Here is a 21,773-nt window from a genome sequence, read left to right as displayed (position 1 = left end):
TGAATGGGCTGTGTGATTAGGGTTAGTTTGAATGGGCTGTGTGATTGGGGTTAGTGTGAATGGGCTGTGTGATTAGGGTTAGTGTGAATGGGCTGTGTGATTAGGGTTAGTGTGAATGGGCTGTGTGATTCGGGTTAGTGTGAATGGGCTGTGTGATTAGGGTTAGTGTGAATGGGCTGTGTGATTCGGCTTAGTGTGAATGGGCTGTGTGATTAGGGTTAGTGTGAATGGGCTGTGTGATTAGGGTTAGTGTGAATGGACTGTGTGATTCGGGTTAATGTGAATGGGCTGTGTGATTCGGGTTAGTGTGAATGGGCTGTGTGATTAGGGTTAGTGTGAATGGGCTGTGTGATTCGGGTCAGTGTGAATGGGCTGTGTGATTGGGGTTAGTGTGAATGGGCTGTGTGATTGGGGTTAGTGTGAATGGGCTGTGTGATTAGTGTTGGTGTGAATAGGCTGTGTGATTGGGGTTAGTGTGAGTGGGCTGTGTGATTAGGGTTAGTGTGAATGGGCTGTGTGATTCGGGTTAGTGTGAATGGGCTGTGTGATTCGGGTTAGTGTGAATGGGCTGTGTGATTGGGGTTCGTGTGAGTGGGCTGTGTGATTCGGGTTAGTGTGAATGGGCTGTGTGATTGGGGTTAGTGTGAATGGGCTGTGTGATTAGGGTTAGTGTGAGTAGGCTGTGTGATTCGGGTTAGTGTGAATGGGCTGTGTGATTAGAGTTAGTGTGAATGGGCTGTGTGATTAGGGTTAGTGTGAGTGGGCTGTGTGATTCGGGTTAGTGTGAATGGGCTGTGTGATTGGGGTTCGTGTGAATGGGCTGTGTGATTGGGGTTAGTGTGAATGGGCTGTGTGATTAGTGTTGGTGTGAATAGGCTGTGTGATTGGGGTTAGTGTGAGTGGGCTGTGTGATTAGGGTTAGTGTGAATGGGCTGTGTGATTCGGGTTAGTGTGAATGGGCTGTGTGATTCGGGTTAGTGTGAATGGGCTGTGTGATTGGGGTTCGTGTGAGTGGGCTGTGTGATTCGGGTTAGTGTGAATGGGCTGTGTGATTGGGGTTAGTGTGAATGGGCTGTGTGATTAGGGTTAGTGTGAGTAGGCTGTGTGATTCGGGTTAGTGTGAATGGGCTGTGTGATTAGAGTTAGTGTGAATGGGCTGTGTGATTAGGGTTAGTGTGAGTGGGCTGTGTGATTCGGGTTAGTGTGAATGGGCTGTGTGATTGGGGTTCGTGTGAGTGGGCTGTGTGATTAGGGTTGGTGTGAATGGGCTGTGTGATTGGGGTTAGTGTGAATGGGCTGTGTGATTCGGGTTAGTGTGAATGGGCTGTGTGATTAGAGTTAGTGTGAATGGGCTGTGTGATTAGGGTTAGTGTGAGTGGGCTGTGTGATTAGAGTTCGTGTGAATGGGCTGTGTGATTTGGGTTAGTGTGAATGGGCTGTGTGATTGGGGTTAGTGTGAGTGGGCTGTGTGATTCGGGTTAGTGTGAATGGGCTGTGTGATTGGGGTTCGTGTGAGTGGGCTGTGTGATTCGGGTTAGTGTGAATGGGCTGTGTGATTGGGGTTAGTGTGAATGGGCTGTGTGATTAGGGTTAGTGTGAGTCGGCTGTGTGATTCGGGTTAGTGTGAATGGGCTGTGTGATTAGAGTTAGTGTGAATGGGCTGTGTGATTGGGGTTAGTGTGAATGGGCTGTGTGATTCGGGTTAGTGTGAATGGGCTGTGTGATTCGGGTTAGTGTGAATGGGCTGTGTGATTCAGGTTAGTGTGAGTGGGCTGTGTGATTCGGGTTTGTGTGAATGGGCTGTGTGATTAGGGTTAGTGTGAATGGGCTGTGTGATTGGGGTTAGTGTGAATGGGCTGTGTGATTCGGGTTAGTGTGAATGGGCTGTGTGATTCGGGTTAGTGTGAATGGGCTGTGTGATTAGGGTTAGTGTGAGTGGGCTGTGTGATTCAGGTTAGTGTGAGTGGGCTGTGTGATTCGGGTTTGTGTGAATGGGCTGTGTGATTAGGGTTAGTGTGAATGGGCTGTGTGATTAGGGTTAGTGTGAATGGGCTGTGTGATTATAGTTTGTGTGAATGGGCTGTGTGATTATGGTTAGTGTGAATGGGCTGTGTGATTAGGGTTAGTGTGAATGGGCTGTGTGATTAGGTTTAGTGTGAATGAGCTGTGTGATTCGGGTTCGTGTGAATGGGCTGTGTGATTGGGGTTAGTTTGAGTGGGCTGTGTGATTAGGGTTAGTTTGAGTGGGCTGTGTGATTCGGGTTCGTGTGAATGGACTGTGTGATTTGGGTTAGTGTGAATGGGCTGTGTGATTGGGGTTAGTTTGAGTGGGCTGTGTGATTGGGGTTAGTTTGAGTGGGCTGTGTGATTAGGGTGAGTGTGAGTGGGCTGTGTGATTCGGGTTAGTGTGAATGGGCTGTGTGATTGGGGTTAGTGTGAATGGGCTGTGTGATTATGGTTAGTGTGAATGGGCTGTGTGATTAGCGTTAGTGTGAATGGGCTGTGTGATTCGGGTTAGTGTGAATGGGCTGTGTGATTGGGGTTAGTGTGAATGGGCTGTGTGATTGGGGTTAGTGTGAATGGGCTGTGTGATTAGGGTTAGTGTGAATGGGCTGTGTGATTGGGGGTACTGTGAATGGGCTGTGTGATTGGGGTTAGTGTGAATGGGCTGTGTGATTAGGGTTAGTATGAATGGGCTGTGTGATTGGGGTTAGTGTGAATGGGCTGTGTGATTAGCGTTAGTGTGAATGGGCTGTGTGATTGGGGTTAGTGTGAATGGGCTGTGTGATTAGCGTTAGTGTGAATGGGCTGTGTGATTGGGGTTAGTGTGAATGGGCTGTGTGATTAGCGTTAGTGTGAATGGGCTGTGTGATTGGGGTTAGTGTGAATGGGCTGTGTGATTGGGGTAAGTGTGAATGGGCTGTGTGATTAGCGTTAGTGTGAATGGGCTGTGTGATTAGGGTTGGTGTGAATGGGCTGTGTGATTGGGGTTGGTGTGAATGGGCTGTGTGATTGGGGTTCGTGTGAATGGGCTGTGTGATTAGCGTTAGTGTGAATGGGCTGTGTGATTTGGGTTAGTGTGAATGGGCTGTGTGATTGGGGTTAGTGTGAATGGGCTGTGTGATTAGCGTTAGTGTGAATGGGCTGTGTGATTAGGGTTAGTGTGAATGGGCTGTGTGATTGGGGTTAGTGTGAATGGGCTGTGTGATTGGGGTTAATGTGAATGGGCTGTGTGATTCGGGTTAGTGTGAATGGGCTGTGTGATTAGCGTTAGTGTGAATGGGCTGTGTGATTAGGGTTAGTGTGAATGGGCTGTGTGGTTCGGGTTAGTGTGAATGGGCTGTGTGATTGGGGTTAGTGTGAATGGGCTGTGTGATTTGGGTTAGTGTGAATGGGCTGTGTGATTCGGGATAGTGTGAGTGGGCTGTGTGATTCGGGTTAGTGTGAATGGGCTGTGTGATTCGGGTTAGTGTGAATGGGCTGTGTGATTCGGGTTAGTGTGAATGGGCTGTGTGATTGCAGTTTGTGTGAATGGGCTGTGTGATTCGGGTTAGTGTGAATGGGCTGTGTGATTAGGGTTAGTGTGAATGGGCTGTGTGATTGGGGTTAGTGTGAATGGGCTGTGTGATTCGGGTTAGTGTGAATGGGCTGTGTGATTGGGGTTAGTGTGAATGGGCTGTGTGATTTGGGTGAGTGTGAACGGGCTGTGTGATTCGGGTGAGTGTGAATGGGCTGTGTGATTAGGGTTAGTGTGAATGGGCTGTGTGATTAGGGTTAGTGTGAATGGGCTGTGTGATTAGGGTTAGTGTGAATGGGCTTTGTGATTGGGGTTAGTGTGAATGGGCTGAGTGATTAGGGTTAGTGTGAATGGGCTGTGTGATTGGGGTTAGTGTGAATGGGCTGTGTGATTTGGGTTAGTGTGAATGGGCTGTGTGATTAGCGTTAGTGTGAATGGGCTGTGTGATTTGGGTTAGTGTGAGTGGGCTGTGTGATTGGGGTTAGTGTGAATGGGCTGTGTGATTAGCGTTAGTGTGAATGGGCTGTGTGATTTGGGTTAGTGTGAATGGGCTGTGTGATTAGCGTTAGTGTGAATGGGCTGTGTGATTTGGGTTAGTGTGAATGGGCTGTGTGATTAGCGTTAGTGTGAATGGGCTGTGTGATTAGGGTTAGTTTGAGTGGGCTGTGTGATTAGGGTTAGTGTGAATGGGCTGTGTGATTTGGGTTAGTGTGAATGGGCTGTGTGATTAGCGTTAGTGTGAATGGGCTGTGTGATTTGGGTTAGTGTGAATGGGCTGTGTGATTAGCGTTAGTGTGAATGGGCTGTGTGATTAGGGTTAGTTTGAGTGGGCTGTGTGATTAGGGTTAGTGTGAATGGGCTGTGTGATTAGCGTTAGTGTGAATGGGCTGTGTGATTGGGGTTAGTGTGAATGGGCTGTGTGATTAGCGTTAGTGTGAATGGGCTGTGTGATTGGGGTTATTGTGAATGGGCTGTGTGATTAGCGTTAGTGTGAATGGGATGTGTGATTAGGGTTAGTTTGAGTGGGCTGTGTGATTAGGGTTAGTGTGAATGGGCTGTGTGATTAGCGTTAGTGTGAATGGGCTGTGTGATTGGGGTTATTGTGAATGGGCTGTGTGATTAGCGTTAGTGTGAATGGGATGTGTGATTAGGGTTAGTTTGAGTGGGCTGTGTGATTAGCGTTAGTGTGAATGGGCTGTGTGATTAGCGTTAGTGTGAATGGGCTGTGTGATTAGCGTTAGTGTGAATGGGCTGTGTGATTAGCGTTAGTGTGAATGGGCTGTGTGATTGGGGTTATTGTGAATGGGCTGTGTGATTAGCGTTAGTGTGAATGGGCTGTGTGATTGGGGTTATTGTGAATGGGCTGTGTGATTAGCGTTAGTGTGAATGGGATGTGTGATTAGGGTTAGTTTGAGTGGGCTGTGTGATTAGCGTTAGTGTGAATGGGCTGTGTGATTAGCGTTAGTGTGAATGGGCTGTGTGATTAGCGTTAGTGTGAATGGGCTGTGTGATGAGGGTTAGTTTGAATGGGCTGTGTGATTGGGGTTCGTGTGAATGGGCTTTGTGATTAGCGTTAGTGTGAATGGACTGTGTGATTGGGGTTAGTGTGAATGGGCTGTGTGATTAGCGTTAGTGTGAATGGGCTGTGTGATTTGGGTTAGTGTGAATGGGCTGTGTGATTCGGGTTAGTGTGAATGGGCTGTGTGATTTGGGTTAGTGTGAATGGGCTGTGTGATTAGGGTTAGTGTGAGTGGGCTGTGTGATTGGGGTTAGTGTGAATGGGCTGTGTGATTAGCGTTAGTGTGAATGGGCTGTGTGATTGGGGTTAGTGTGAATGGGCTGTGTGATTAGCGTTAGTGTGAATGGGCTGTGTGATTGGGGTTAGTGTGAATGGGCTGTGTGATTTGGGTTGGTGTGAATGGGCTTTGTGATTTGGGTTAGTTTGAGTGGGCTGTGTGATTAGGGTTAGTGTGAATGGGCTGTGTGATTGGGGTTAGTGTGAATGGGCTGTGTGATTTGGGTTGGTGTGAATGGGCTGTGTGATTCGGGTTAGTGTGAATGGGCTGTGTGATTAGGGTTAGTGTGAATGGGCTGTGTGATTGGGGTTAGTGTGAATGGGCTGTGTGATTAGGGTTAGTGTGAATGGGCTGTGTGATTCGGGTTAGTGTGAATGGGCTGTGTGATTGGGGTTCGTGTGAATGGGCTGTGTGATTAGGGTTAGTGTGAATGGGCTGTGTGATTCGGGTTAGTGTGAATGGGCTGTGTGATTCGGGTTAGTGTGAATGGGCTGTGTGATTGGGGTTAGTGTGAATGGGCTGTGTGATTAGGGTTAGTTTGAATGGGCTGTGTGATTGGGGTTAGTGTGAATGGGCTGTGTGATTAGGGTTAGTGTGAATGGGCTGTGTGATTAGGGTTAGTGTGAATGGGCTGTGTGATTCGGGTTAGTGTGAATGGGCTGTGTGATTAGGGTTAGTGTGAATGGGCTGTGTGATTCGGCTTAGTGTGAATGGGCTGTGTGATTAGGGTTAGTGTGAATGGACTGTGTGATTCGGGTTAATGTGAATGGGCTGTGTGATTCGGGTTAGTGTGAATGGGCTGTGTGATTAGGGTTAGTGTGAATGGGCTGTGTGATTAGGGTTAGTGTGAATGGGCTGTGTGATTCGGGTCAGTGTGAATGGGCTGTGTGATTGGGGTTAGTGTGAATGGGCTGTGTGATTGGGGTTAGTGTGAATGGGCTGTGTGATTGGGGTTAGTGTGAATGGGCTGTGTGATTAGTGTTGGTGTGAATAGGCTGTGTGATTGGGGTTAGTGTGAGTGGGCTGTGTGATTAGGGTTAGTGTGAATGGGCTGTGTGATTCGGGTTAGTGTGAATGGGCTGTGTGATTGGGGTTAGTGTGAGTGGGCTGTGTGATTCGGGTTCGTGTGAATGGGCTGTGTGATTGGGGTTCGTGTGAGTGGGCTGTGTGATTCGGGTTAGTGTGAATGGGCTGTGTGATTAGGGTTAGTGTGAATGGGCTGTGTGATTAGGGTTAGTGTGAGTAGGCTGTGTGATTCGGGTTAGTGTGAATGGGCTGTGTGATTAGAGTTAGTGTGAATGGGCTGTGTGATTAGGGTTAGTGTGAGTAGGCTGTGTGATTCGGGTTAGTGTGAATGGGCTGTGTGATTAGAGTTAGTGTGAATGGGCTGTGTGATTAGGGTTAGTGTGAGTGGGCTGTGTGATTCAGGTTCGTGTGAGTAGGCTGTGTGATTCGGGTTAGTGTGAATGGGCTGTGTGATTCGGGTTTGTGTGAATGGGCTGTGTGATTAGGGTTAGTGTGAATGGGCTGTGTGATTAGGGTTAGTGTGAATGGGCTGTGTGATTATAGTTTGTGTGAATGGGCTGTGTGATTATGGTTAGTGTGAATGGGCTGTGTGATTAGGGTTAGTGTGAATGGGCTGTGTGATTAGGTTTAGTGTGAATGAGCTGTGTGATTCGGGTTCGTGTGAATGGGCTGTGTGATTCGGGTTAGTTTGAGTGGGCTGTGTGATTAGGGTTAGTTTGAGTGGGCTGTGTGATTCGGGTTCGTGTGAATGGACTGTGTGATTTGGGTTCGTGTGAATGGGCTGTGTGATTGGGGTTAGTTTGAGTGGGCTGTGTGATTGGGGTTAGTTTGAGTGGGCTGTGTGATTAGGGTGAGTGTGAGTGGGCTGTGTGATTCGGGTTAGTGTGAATGGGCTGTGTGATTGGGGTTAGTGTGAATGGGCTGTGTGATTAGGGTTAGTGTGAATGGGCTGTGTGATTAGGGTTAGTGTGAATGGGCTGTGTGATTGGGGGTACTGTGAATGGGCTGTGTGATTGGGGTTAGTGTGAATGGGCTGTGTGATTAGGGTTAGTATGAATGGGCTGTGTGATTAGGGTTAGTGTGAATGGGCTGTGTGATTGGGGTTAGTGTGAATGGGCTGTGTGATTAGGGTTAGTGTGAATGGGCTGTGTGATTGGGGTTAGTTTGAGTGGGCTGTGTGATTAGGGTTAGTGTGAATGGGCTGTGTGATTGGGGTTAGTGTGAATGGGCTGTGTGATTGGGGTTAGTGTGAATGGGCTGTGTGATTGGGGTTAGTGTGAATGGGCTGTGTGATTGGGGTTAGTTTGAGTGGGCTGTGTGATTGGGGTTAGTGTGAATGGGCTGTGTGATTAGCGTTAGTGTGAATGGGCTGTGTGATTGGGGTTCGTGTGAATGGGCTGTGTGATTGGGGTAAGTGTGAATGGGCTGTGTGATTAGCGTTAGTGTGAATGGGCTGTGTGATTAGGGTTGGTGTGAATGGGCTGTGTGATTGGGGTTAGTGTGAATGGGCTGTGTGATTGGGGTTCGTGTGAATGGGCTGTGTGATTAGCGTTAGTGTGAATGGGCTGTGTGATTTGGGTTAGTGTGAATGGGCTGTGTGATTGGGGTTAGTGTGAATGGGCTGTGTGATTAGCGTTAGTGTGAATGGGCTGTGTGATTAGGGTTAGTGTGAATGGGCTGTGTGATTGGGGTTAGTGTGAATGGGCTGTGTGATTGGGGTTAATGTGAATGGGCTGTGTGATTCGGGTTAGTGTGAATGGGCTGTGTGATTAGCGTTAGTGTGAATGGGCTGTGTGATTAGGGTTAGTGTGAATGGGCTGTGTGGTTCGGGTTAGTGTGAATGGGCTGTGTGATTGGGGTTAGTGTGAATGGGCTGTGTGATTTGGGTTAGTGTGAATGGGCTGTGTGATTCGGGTTAGTGTGAGTGGGCTGTGTGATTCGGGTTAGTGTGAATGGGCTGTGTGATTCGGGTTAGTGTGAATGGGCTGTGTGATTGCAGTTTGTGTGAATGGGCTGTGTGATTCGGGTTAGTGTGAATGGGCTGTGTGATTAGGGTTAGTGTGAATGGGCTGTGTGATTGGGCTGTGTGATTAGGGTTCGTGTGAATGGGCTGTGTGATTGGGGTTAGTTTGAATGGGCTGTGTGATTAGGGTTAGTGTGAATGGGCTGTGTGATTCGGGTTAGTGTGAATGGGCTGTGTGATTAGGGTTAGTGTGAATGGGCTGTGTGATTAGGGTTCGTGTGAATGGGCTGTGTGATTAGGGTTAGTGTGAATGGGCTGTGTGATTAGGGTTAGTGTGAATGGGCTGTGTGATTAGGGTTAGTGTGAATGGGCTGTGTGATTAGGGTTAGTGTGAATGGGCTGTGTGATTCGGGTTAGTGTGAATGGGCTGTGTGATTAGGGTTAGTGTGAATGGGCTGTGTGATTAGGGTTAGTGTGAATGGGCTGTGTGATTCGGGTTAGTGTGAATGGGCTGTGTGATTAGGGTTAGTGTGAATGGGCTGTGTGATTCGGGTTCGTGTGAATGGGCTGTGTGATTAGGGTTCGTGTGAATGGGCTGTGTGATTAGGGTTCGTGTGAATGGGCTGTGTGATTGGGGTTAGTGTGAATGGGCTGTGTGATTAGGGTTAGTGTGAATGGGCTGTGTGATTAGGGTTAGTGTGAATGGGCTGTGTGATTCGGGTTAGTGTGAATGGGCTGTGTGATTAGGGTTAGTGTGAATGGGCTGTGTGATTAGGGTTAGTGTGAATGGGCTGTGTGATTAGGGTTAGTGTGAATGGGCTGTGTGATTCGGGTTAGTGTGAATGGGCTGTGTGATTGGGGTTAGTGTGAATGGGCTGTGTGATTCGGGTTAGTGTGAATGGGCTGTGTGATTAGGGTTAGTGTGAATGGGCTGTGTGATTGGGCTGTGTGATTAGGGTTAGTGTGAATGGGCTGTGTGATTGGGGTTAGTGTGAATGGGCTGTGTGATTAGGGTTAGTGTGAATGGGCTGTGTGATTGGGGTTAGTGTGAATGGGCTGTGTGATTAGGGTTAGTGTGAATGGGCTGTGTGATTCGGGTTAGTGTGAATGGGCTGTGTGATTAGGGTTAGTGTGAATGGGCTGTGTGATTCGGGTTAGTGTGAATGGGCTGTGTGATTGGGGTTAGTGTGAATGGGCTGTGTGATTCGGGTTCGTGTGAGTGGTTTGTGTAGTCAGGCTTGTGTCTTTTGGGTTCGTGTGAATGGGTCGGTCAGTCAGGCCACGTAATTTTGGGATTGCTTTGGATATTTCGTTCAAATACAAATTTGAAAAACAATGTTATATATTCACGTCCATGTTGGTCATTCACTCGATGGGCTCTGGTGATACAGAGTGAATAGATGCTATTCTCCAGGGAATGACTTTAGTGAACAATGGTTCACCAGATGCTCCATGTTTTGGAGTCTCTCCACAGTCACACTTCGAACTATTCTTCATCTTCCATTTATATAGTAGATAGCTACAGCGCCCGTATGAAGTTCTGAGGCAGTTCGCAGTGACCCATATTTTATGTTCCATTTTGAAGCCAGGTGGCTGTTCCGTTGAGTGCCTGTGATCAGGTCCTCATTTGTGACTGCTGGGTTCCCACAGTCTCTGCCACTTGTCTTTAGATGAGAGTTCTGAGGTTTTGAGAGTGTTGGATGCTAATCAGAAGGGTTTCCTGGACTTAAGGGGCATCTCAGTACTTCTGGAGATCTTCAATAATAGGCAGGTCTGAGTTGATGGGTTACGGTTATATTCTCTGATTATTGCTGCTTCTCTTCTGCAAGGGAGTTGGAGTACAAGAGTAAGGAAGCCTTATTGCAGTTGTACAGGGCATTGGTGGGACCTCACCTGGAGTACTCTGTACAGTTTTAGACTCCTTGTCTAAGGAAGGATATACTTGCCTTAGAGCCAGCGCAATGAAAGTTTACTAGGTTAATTCCTGGGATGTGAGGGTTATCCTATGAAGAGAGGTTGAGTGGAATGGGCCTATACTGTCTGGAGTTTAGAAGAATAAAAGGTGATTTCATTGAATTATATAAGATTATGAGAGTAGATGCTGAGAGATTGTTTCCCCTGGCTGGACAGTCTAGAACTAGGGGCCAAAGTCTCAGGATACGGGGTCAGCCATTCAAGACTGAGATGAGGAGGAATTTCTTCACGCAGAGGGTTGTGAATCTTTGGAATTCTCTACCCCACAGGGCTGTGGATGTTGAGTCATTGAGTATATTCAAGGTTGAGATGGATAGATTTTTGGACTCCAGGGGAATCAAGGGATATGGGGATCAGGCGGGAAAGTGGAGTTGAGGTCAAAGATCAGCCATGATCTGATTGAATGGCAGAGCAAGCTCGAGGGGCCGTATGGCCTACTCCTGATCCTATTTCTTATGTTCTCATGAGAGATGGTGGCAGGATATGACCAAGGACAGGGTGCTGGTTTCTGCACTCCTGTGATGGTTCTCATCGGAGGTGTTCAGTTGCACGTCCACTAGATTTTTATGTGGACCTCCTGCCCATGCTGATGCACAATATTCAACCACTGAGAAAACAAGGGCCAAGGTGAGTGTCTGCAGGGTGTGAGCATCTGCTCCCCAGCAGGTCCCAGCTAATTTGTGGATTAAGTCTTTGTCTTGGCTGCAGTTTTCATCAGATATTGCCGGTAAATGAAACGACAATCCAGAACCACTCCAAGGTAATTTGGGAAGTCCTCGAGCCTGAGTTAAGTCCCACAGGTGCTTCTTTGCATGCTGTTTGTTCAAATGAACTGCAGAGACGAGCATTTTCAGAGGATTCGGATGAAGCTGCCGCAGCTTATAATCGTCCTCAAGTATTTTCAAGTCATCTGCAAGAGTTCTCGCCTGATGGCTATCGCAAGGTCATCTGCATATGCAAATTTTTTTGACTGGGTCGGTGGGATATCACCGATGTAAATATTAAAAAGTGATAGAGCCGGAGCCCAATATTCAGGAGTCGAGGTTTTCGAATCTGCACCATGAGATGTACACGGAACCTGCGATTCGTGAGGATGGCTGTCAGTCGGCACAAAGTTGGTTTGCAGCATGCCATTCTCGACATTGTCAGCAGTAGGTCGTCCTGCCATCCCGAATCATATGCTGCAGACAAGTCCACACTGCTGTTTTGAGCCCATGCTATTAAGTGCTCCAATGCCAATCGACGGCCACCCGGTCCAAAAAAGCAACACATTCGACATTCCCGGATGCTGAAGTCGCAGCTCACCGCTGGCTCAGCGTGCTTATAGATTGTGAGGATCTGACAACTGAAATCTGATCTCCTCATGCACACAGCACTTGAATGGTATCATATCTGAACCTCCGTGTCTCTGGCGGCGGCCTGTGATTGACAGTTTTTCCTGAGGTTTGCACATTTGTTGCCAACCTGTGACTGCTATTTAAGCACAGTCCATTGTTCTGACCAGTGTAAAGCATTCATTTTCTGACAGCGATGATTGATGAGGTTTCGGGAATGGCAACAACTGGAATTGCATAACAATTTGCAACAAAAACAAGTCCTCAATCCAATGCTGTTTTCAACATCCCCGGCAAACTATGTAACTCAAATAAATGTTGGTGTCTCCAGATCATGTACAGTGGAATTGATTTGAACGGTTTCATATCTGCTACATAATTTCAATTGGCCCAAGCTGCAAAAATCAGAGTTTGGGGACGATTTCAACTGTGAATTTGTCGTGGGTATGAATGACCTTTGTCTTATTACATTCCTAGTTGTTGAAACAGTCTGAAGCCAATAAATGGGCACGTGATCATGGCAATAAACAATCCCCACGAGTCCACCCGCGAAGCAGGCTCGAGGGGCCGATTGGTCTCCTCCTGCTCCTATTTCTTATGTTCTAAAGCACATCCCCCACCCTTTCTGCCAGGATATCCTGTGTGATGATTCAGGTAAGGCAGTCACTGATAGGCTGGGGAAGTTAAAGGAAGGCAAGACACCAGGCCCAAATGAACTTCATGACAAGAGTACTTAAAGAAATGGCTAGCAAAATAGTCATGCCCTTATCACTATCTTCAGAGAGTCACTAGAAATGGGAGTAGTGCCCGAGGATTGGAAAGGAATTAACACAAGTCAAAACCTTAAAAAGAGCCACTGGGATAACCCAGGAAGCTGCAGGCCAGGGAACCTAATATCTGCTGTAGGTAAAGTATTAAAAGGTGCCCTGAAAGAAGGGATAATGAAATGACCTGATAGGTATGGTAAGAGGGACTTTGCATGGATTTATGGTAGCCCCACTCCAGAACTTGAGCACATAATCTCGGCTGACACTCCAGTGCATTGCTGAGAGAGTACTGCATTGCTGGGAATGTCTCCTTTTGGATGAGATGTTAAACTGAGGCCCGATCTGGGTGAATGTAGGAGATGCCATGGCACTATTAGAAGGTATCCTGAAAGACAAGATAATGAAATAGGCAAGTAGGTAAGAGGAAGTCAGCACGCATTTGCGAAAAGGGGCCACACTCGACCCCCAAGTCCTGGCAATCCAGCCCCTGAGGCGGAGGCAACTCACGGTCATATTTCTGCTTCTATATTTTATTTGCTGGTTTGTCCAGTGTGAATTTTGTGGGCCTGAGGGTTTGGAAGGGGTTGTTTTTAGCACTGCTGCTGTTTCCAAATACCCACGGGGAAAGTGATGAAGTGGTGGCAATAGTCGCCTACTTGATACCTGCATGGACTGCAGATTGGATGATATTACTGGTGTCCCTTGGAAGGAGCCAGAGGCAAAAACGTTCAAGGCTACAGCGGTCTTCATTTAAGTACAGGCATGTTCAGCGCGGCCAGTACAATTGGTGGGAAGACTAATGGTTGGCGTGAGCAGTCCTCTTCCCACATCATGTCCCTCGAGCAGCATGACTATTTCCTGCCTCTTCCTCTTCTTCCTCCAAATAGGCCAAATCTAGTGGTATTGAAGAAGGACATCCACCGAACAAAGGATAGGCCCGTTATAAACATGGCCTCGCAAAAATGTTTCAGTCCGTTACCTCCACACCACCAACACCACCTATTGCACAGGTGCTAAACAGGCCATTTAACTCACCTCAGATTTCAGCCTACAAGAACACTCTTTGAACACAGCGCCAATGAAGTGTTAGTTCATTTTTTCCCCTACATGGCTGCTCAGCTATTGATTCTCACCCCGGTATTTGGCCTCAGTGCCTGACTACCACGCTTTTGTGCTTAATCCGTTTCTCTGGGGTTTTTATGTTGATCTTCTGCTGAAGTTACGGTACGAGATTGGGGAACCCCCACTGAAATTCTGCCCATGTCTCCAACTATCCATGAGACACGGTGACCATTTGAGGGAAACAGCCTCTCGTGATCTTGACCCACCAAGATCTCAACCTCCCTATCTGAAATCCGAGGCACCCATCTGCTCCCTCGACTGCTTGTTGAGCGCACATTTCAGTAAAGCAGCTCTAGTCCAGTCATCAAGGCAGCAGGCAGGTGAGCTGCTTTCATGCATCTATCAATGTTGCTCTTTAAGTGTCCATTATCAACAACAACTTACCTTACTATCGTGCTCTTCACCTACCGAGAGACATCTCCGAGTATTTTACAGAGTGGTGGGCAATGAGTAGTTACCATGCAGAAGATAAAAGGTATTAAGAAAAGGTGAAAGCTTATTCAGAAAAAAAAATCTCAAGGAGGCCTTTGAAAATAGGAAGGGGGGTGATATGGTAGAGGTTCTGAGGGAAGAAGTTCCAAAGGATGAGATCTAAAGGGGCTCAAGGAGCTACTTCCAGTAATGGAGTGGAGGGAGTGGGGGAGAAAAGGTAGGCGGCTGTTGGAGGACTGGATGGTGATGGCAGGAACAGATGGCTGGACGAGATTGCAAAGGCAAAGAGAGCTATGATGATATTTGAAGGTGAGGAAGAACATCTTAATGTCAATTCCCTGGGGCACAGGAAGACAGTAAAGTTTGGCAAGGACAGAGGTGAAGGGGATGCAGGACTTAGTGCAGATAGGAAAACAGGCTGTGAGTTCTAGATGACTTGTAGTTCATGGAGGGTTGAAGTCAGAAGGTCAAGAAAGGGAGTGCTGGACAAATCTAACGTTGAGTTGATAAAAGCACAGATTAGGGTCTCTGCAGTAGAAAGAAAGAACTTGCAATTATATAGTACCTTTCACAACCTTCGGATGTCCCAAGGTGCTTCATAGGCAATGAATTACTCTTTGAAGTATGGTCACTGTTGTTTTGTAGACAAATGTGTGGCCAATTTATACACAGCAAGGTCCCACAAACCGCAATGAGATGAATGGCCAGTTGATCTAGTTTTGACGGTGTTGGTTAAGCGAAGAGTGCTGGCCAGGAGACTGAGAGAACTCTCTACTCTTCTTCAGGAAAATGGCATTGCTGAATGGATTGTCAATTAGTGCTGAATTATGGGTAGTTTACAGCAGTGAGCTATTCCCACTAGAAACGTGGATGGCCAAACTCCAATTTTACTTAAGAGACTTGCCGCCAGCAGAGAGAGGAGACTTTCATCCTCTCCGTCTGGGCTGAAATCGATTTACTCAGGTCCCAAACGTGAAAGGTCACTTCACCATCCACTCCCAGATATCTTGCGGCATTAGGGAAGCTCCTTATCTGAAATTCTTTTACTGTAGAAAATAATTCAGTTGAAAAGCTGAGGGAAAAAAAAAACATTCAGCCTTCAGAAGGATTTGGAAGTAACCCAATAATAAAATGGATGTGAAAGGGGGACATTGTCAGAATGACGTATTCAGGGTTCATGGCTCCAATAAAGCTGCTTGAAAGAGTAATTAAGAATTACAATATATTTTATGATAAATTAGCTCTCTCTTCTGCCTAACAGGGTGGATTTCTTGAAACATTTACTCAATAAATATAAATCACTGCAACCATTTTACTTAGCCTTGTATAGAAAAGCAATACGTGATCTTGCAACCATCTTAGGCGTCTTCCTTTTTTTTTAGCTTACACGAGCGAGTTTGATTCATTGCAGGAATCTGTAAGTCACAACAGGTTTTGGTTTCAGAAATAAAAAAAATAACTGGATATGTAGGGTAGAATCCAAAGCACAAATTCCAACACAGCTCGGGCTTCGGTTATAATGATTGATTTGGATCAGCCCAAGTTTAATTATTACGAATGAAGCATGCTTGGATGCATGGATTTTGTTCAGTCCATTGCTCTACAAGGCTCAGGAGTTCTCTGATCCCATTAAAGAATGAACAAAGGAATTCTAGTTCTGGCATAAAACAGTAGCTTTCCTGACAGCATCCATCACCCATGTCTTTAAATTGCTGTGGGCAATTCAGCCAAAAGCCACAAGATAGGAACAGGATATAACATCCAACTTTCCAAATTCTCTTCATTTCACTTTGTTTTCCACGATTTATTCTCTTTATTCTTCTGTCTTATGTTCCTCCTCGGCCGCTACAGATGGCAAGGAGAAGCAGCGGCACCAGGACTCAGGTAGGTTGGCAGGGAAAGGGAGAGAATCGGGATTCAGGGGAGCAGACAGGAATAGGGCATCAGGACTTAAATGGGCGGGCAGGGAAATGCACAACATTGGAATATGTGAGGAGACAGGAAGAGGCAGAGCAATAGTACTCAGGTAGAGAACCTGGAAGGGGCAGCGGTGTTGGCAGCGGTGGGTGGCAGAGGTAGCGCTGGGACTGAGGAGGGGGACGGGAGGGGCATCAGCATTGGGACTGGGGGGGGGAGGGGAGGGGCATTAGCATTGGGACTGGGGAGGGGGAGGAGCAGCAGCGCTGGGACTGGGGAGGGGGAGGGGCGGCAGCACTGGGACTGGGGAGGGGGAGGGACAGCAGCGCTGGGACTGGGGAGGGGGAGGGGGAGCTGTGCTCAGACTGGGGAGGGGGAGAGGCAGCAGCACTGGGACTGGGGAGGGGGAGGGGGAGCTGTGCTCAGACTGGGGAGGGGGAGAGGCAGCAGCACTGGGACTGGGGAGGGGGAGGAGGAGCTGTGCTCAGACTGGGGAGGGGGAGAGGCAGCAGCACTGGGACTGGGGAGGGGGAGGAGGAGCTGTGCTCAGACTGGGGAGGGGGAGGGGCAGCAGCGCTGTGCCTGGGGAGGGGATGCACTGGGACTGGGACTGAGGAGGGAGGAGGGGCGCTGGGAGTGGGGAGGGGGAGGGAGAAGGGGCGCTGGGACTGGGGAGGGGGGAGGGAGAAGGGTCGCAGGGACTGGGGAGGGGGAGGGAGAAGGGGCGCTGGGAGTGGGGAGGGGGGAGGGAGAAGGGGCGCTGGGACTGGGGAGGGGGGAGGGAGAAGGGGCGCTGGGACTGGGGAGGGGGGAGGGAGAATGGGCGCTGGGACTGGGGAGGGGGGAGGGAGAAGGGGCGCTGGGAATGGGGAGGGGGAGGGGCACTGGGACTGGGGAGGGGGGAGTGGGGAAGGGGCACTGGGAGTGGGGAGGGGGGAGGGAGAATGGGTGCTTGGACTGGGGAGGGGGGAGGGAGAAGGGGCGCTGGGACTGGGGAGGGGGGAGTGGAGAAGGGGCACTGGGAGTGGGGAGGGGGGAGGGAGAAGGGGCGCTGGGACTGGGGAGGGGGAGGGAGAATGGGTGCTGGGACTGGGGAGGGGGAGGGAGAATGGGTGCTGGGACTGGGGAGGGGGGAGGGAGAAGGGGCGCTGGGACTGGGGAGGGGGGAGTGGAGAAGGGGCACTGGGAGTGGGGAGGGGGGAGGGAGAAGGGGCGCTGGGACTGGGGAGGGGGGAGGGAGAAGGGGCGTTGGGACTGGGGAGGGGGGAGGGAGAATGGGTGCTGGGACTGGGGAGGGGGGAGGGAGAAGGGGCGCTGGGACTGGGGAGGGGGGAGGGAGAAGGGGCGCTGAGACTGGGGAGGGGGGAGGGAGAATGGGCGCTGGGCCTGGGGAGGGGGGAGGGGGGAGGGAGAAGGGGCGCTGGGAGTGGGGAGGGGGGAGGAGGAGCTGTGCTCAGACTGGGGAGGGGGAGGGGCAGCAGCGCTGTGCCTGGGGAGGGGATGCACTGGGACTGGGATTGAGGAGGGGGGAGGGAGAAGGGGCGCTGGGAGTGGGGAGGGGGGAGGGGGGAGGGAGAAGGGGCGCTGGGAGTGGGGAGGGGGGAGGGGGAGGGAGAAGGGGCGCTGGGAGTGGGGAGGGGGGAGGGGGGAGGGAGAAGGGGCACTGGGACTGGGGAGGGGGAGGGAGAAGGGGCGCTGGGACTGGGGAGGGGGAGGGAGAATGGGCGCTGGGACTGGGGAGGGGGGAGGGAGAATGGGCGCTGGGACTGGGGAGGGGGAGGGGCGCTGGGAATGGGGAGGGGGGAGGGGCACTGGGACTGGGGAGGGGGGAGGGGCACTGGGACTGGGGAGGGGGGAGGGAGAATGGGCGCTGGGACTGGGGAGGGGGGAGGGAGAAGGGGCGCTGGGAATGGGGAGGGGGAGGGGCGCTGGGAATGGGGAGGGGGGAGGGGCACTGGGACTGGGGAGGGGGGAGGGAGAATGGGTGCTGGGACTGGGGAGGGGGGAGTGGAGAAGGGGCGCTGGGACTGGGGAGGGGGGAGGGAGAATGGGTGCTGGGACTGGGGCGGGGGGAGGGGGGAGGGAGAAGGGGCGCTGGGAGCGGGGAGGGGGGAGGGGGAGGGAGAAGGGGCGCTGGGACTGGGGAGGGGGGAGTGGAGAAGGGGCGCTGGGACTGGGGAGGGGGGAGGGAGAATGGGTGCTGGGACTGGGGTGGGGGGAGGGGGGAGGGAGAAGGGGCGCTGGGAGTGGGGAGGGGGGAGGGGGGAGGGAGAAGGGGCGCTGGGAGTGGGGAGGGGGGAGGGGGGAGGGAGAAGGGGCGCTGGGAGTGGGGAGGGGGGAGGGAGAAGGTGCGCTGGGACTGGGGAGGGGGGAGGGAGAAGGGGCGCTGGGACTGGGGAGGGGGGAGTGGAGATCTGACAAAAGAGCACCTCGAGGTTCGATGAAAGATACATCAGTCTTTTCTTTGTACACTGCATATTGATAAAGTGAAGCCTGTTCTTTTATGCCACAGATTAGTGGTACTGGTTTACTAGTCTTAGTCTGTTGTTTCAGGATGGGAAAGAATTTCTTAGCTTGTTATGGTATAAGGTATAATACCACTAATCTGATCAATACAACTAAGCCTGACTGATCATTATAAGCACACTCACACATGGGTTACAGGTTTGGATAAACCATTCCATGCGAATGATCATTACAGGCAGGAATGATTAAACTGAATCCACTGCAGCTTGAAAAAAAAATCCAAATTCTTCTAATTGACACCCAAAGGCACCCGTCACTTTACGTGCCTGTTTCTGATATTTTTTTCACATCATTAAGGTGATGGATGTCAGTGGAGCGGAATGGATTGCTTTTTAATTTCACACCTGGAGTCAATGTCAAACCTACCAGGTCAGTTATAGGTTAGATGTGGAGCAAACTCCTTTGTGCTCTTCCAGCCGAGGTATAGGATGGGTCAGGAGAAGGGATAAAGAATGGGCCCTACATTTAAACTCAGAAGACCATCTCAATTTACCACTGTGAGATTTTCATTTTGCGGCTGCTCAAAATGAAATTTTGAGCAAAAAATTGTTCAATTTCTTTTTCGTAAAATTAGTGAACAATTTCACTGCTCGTGCCACATTGACGCAGAGGAAATCCATCCTTATTGTGGGTTACCTGGGGTTAAGGCTTTTCAGGATTGTGTCAGGGAGCCCCGTGAGGCCTCAGAATGAAAAAAAACATTGGATTATTACTCACAAGTTTTTGATGTCGACAATCCCACGGAAAGCTTTTCTGGGAAGAGCTTGAATCCGATTCTCACTGAGATCACTGTAAATAAGAAACACTGGATTTACGATTGAGGAATCTCTTAGGCAGCCAGTAAAAGTAGGTAGTGATAAGAGGGGCAGTGTCTGTTTAAAAGGACCCCCTTCACCATGTTGACAACTAGCTGGCCAAACTCTTTTTACAAAAAAGGATAATTGTTTGATGCACTGTCAGGATTTTCCCATTTTCATGCACATGTAGCTCTTTCAGAATTTCAAACACACTGATTGACTGAACCCGTGATCAATCTAGTTAAAAATACATTAGCAGAATGGCTTTAAAATAGCACAACATTTGCAATGGTTTATCTATGCATTTTGCTTAAAGATTAAATGCAAATGTTTTAAAAAATGATTTCCATGTTCCTGATCCTTTTAAATTGAGTTACTTAGTCGCTGCTAAATTAATTTTGGCAACATTCTTCCATGCGAAAAAAAAACTGATCGATGTTAACTGTGATGGGATTTCTGTCTACCAACCTGAACAGAAATTGTCAAAACTCTGTGAAACTGACAGTCAGGGAGAGAGAAAAAAACACTTACAGACAGAGACAGATACACATACAGACAAGGCAGAGAGAGGGAGACAAAGACAAAGATGAGCAGGAAGGAGGAGAAAAACACTGAAGAGAAGACCAGAGACATAAATACAAGCAAACTGAAAGAGAGGGAGAGATAGAGAGGGATGTGGAGATAGAGTATGTGCAGTTAAAAACACCAATAGTCCCATGAACAGAGTGTGAGACAAGGAGGGAGCCAGAGAGAGAGAGCAATAAAAAGAAAGGAAAATAGCCAGAGGGAGCAGGGAGAAAGTGAGAGAAGAAAGGAGAAGGAAGAGTGATGGAGAGAGAGGAACAGAGGAGGAGGAGAGACAGAGTAAGATGGGAATAGAGTGTGACCAAGAGGGGGAGAAGGACAGAGGGGAGAGGGCAGGGATGAAAGCAGAGAGAGGGGAAGAAAGTGAGAGAGGAACCGAGAGGGGGAACAAGAAAGAAAAAAGGAGACAGATAATGTGAGGCAGAAATAGGGGGGTGACAGAGAGGGAAGGGGAGAGAGGGGCAAGAAACAGGATTTTTACAAGAAAATTTAACTGCGTCCATCCTATCAGCCACATTGAATAGTTCTTTTCTGAACCTTTGCCTGTTTGTGTGGATGATGTAATTGAAAGTGACAGATCTCATCATTGCTTTCAATGACTGATGTTTCCTTTCAACAGTTTAGCGTGTGTGAGACAGAGAGAGAGAGAAACCTGTTCAATGGATTTAACAGAAAATTCTTCATTTGGTTTTCAAGCTTACACAAGTTAACCAGAGTCCCAGCATTTTTACTTTTCAAACTTTTGACCTCAGTTCTTTAACTGCTCCAACTGTGACATGTTAAATCTTTGTTAAAACCACGAGGCCTTTGGCCTTTTATGCCTGATGTGAACTCAACAAAAAAGAATTTCTAAAAAGCATCTCCATGATCTTATTTGTGGAGTGCTCCAGCTTATATCAGCTATGTCTAATGTTGGGGCAGTGTTAACATTAACATGGCCACAGGTTCAATTTCTAGTGACAGCTCCGAATTGGGAGCTTGTCATTCCAATCTTCCTGCCGCAATTGGAGAATAATTTTGTCAGTGTTCTCCTAGACCTCTAGGAAGTGATCCTTTGTTAAGGAAAGGCTCTTCATCTTGGTTGGGTGAGCAGGAGGAATTAAAAAAACTAACATGTAAGCTGGTTGGACTGTAAACACATACCTTGTTGCTGGTAGCTGTGGAGAGGTCAAAAACCAAACCATTCCCAATTACCAGCTGAAGGCACATGGGGTAAATTTTCTTCACCTAGTGCCCTGTGAGGTGGGCAGACAACATTTTTTTTTTAAAAATCTGCTCGCCTGAGGCCCACTCAATTCGATTTTTGAGCGGGCCTCGAAATGTTACTGGACGCAGAGCAGCCTAACCAGCAGGCCTTAAGGGAACCGCTGCAGGCTGCTCTGAAAATGGGGCAAAAACCTTGGCCCACTTGCTGCAGTCTTCGGCCTGAAACGTTAACTCTGTTTCTTTCTCCACAGATGCTGCCTGACTTGCTGAGCTTATCCAGCATTTTCTGTTTTTATTTCTGATTTCCAGCATCTGCAGTATTTTGCTTTAGACTTAGAGGTGACCTGATAAAAGGTTTACAAAATAAGGAAAGGGCTGGATTTCGGGGCCTATTAATGGATTATTCCAGTTTGACAGATTGGGGAGGACCAGGGGACATGAGTTTAAACTACGCAAAAGTAAGAATAGATTGGTGGTAGAGCAGCTCTTCTATTCCCAGGGAATAGTGAGCCTCTGGAATGGTTTGCAGGCTGGTGTGATATGAACGGACACCCTGCATGCCTTCAAGAGGGAGTGGGACTGGTTCATGGCTGGGGCAGAGATCGCATCATGTAGAAGGTAAGTATTTAATCAGATAACGAACACATGGTCCATGCGATCTCTTGGACTGGCCTGAGAGGTTTGGAGAGGAATTTTCCAGAGTTCTTTCCCCCTTATTGACCCTGGGATTTTCTCTATTTTTTGCTCACCCAGGAGATTACATGGCTGGTTGTGTGGGGTGGGGGGAGGAGGTGAAGGTAGAGAGGGGGGT

The 21,773-nt window shown here is 49.0% G+C and overlaps 1 protein-coding gene across 1 annotated transcript in view; it reads right to left on the bottom strand.

Moving 5' to 3' along the window:
* Positions 1-21,773, bottom strand: part of LOC137332578 (slit homolog 3 protein-like) — a 612,265-nt gene that overhangs the window by 305,144 nt on the left and 285,348 nt on the right. Inside the window, exon 5 of the mRNA XM_067996507.1 lies at positions 19,092-19,163. Coding sequence (XP_067852608.1) covers positions 19,092-19,163 — 72 coding nt within the window. The remainder of the gene's footprint in view (positions 1-19,091; positions 19,164-21,773) is intronic.

This window comes from Heptranchias perlo, chromosome 14, assembly GCF_035084215.1.
Source record: "Heptranchias perlo isolate sHepPer1 chromosome 14, sHepPer1.hap1, whole genome shotgun sequence".
Lineage (NCBI taxonomy): Eukaryota > Metazoa > Chordata > Chondrichthyes > Hexanchiformes > Hexanchidae > Heptranchias > Heptranchias perlo.
This window is presented reverse-complemented; position numbering and strand designations above follow the sequence as displayed.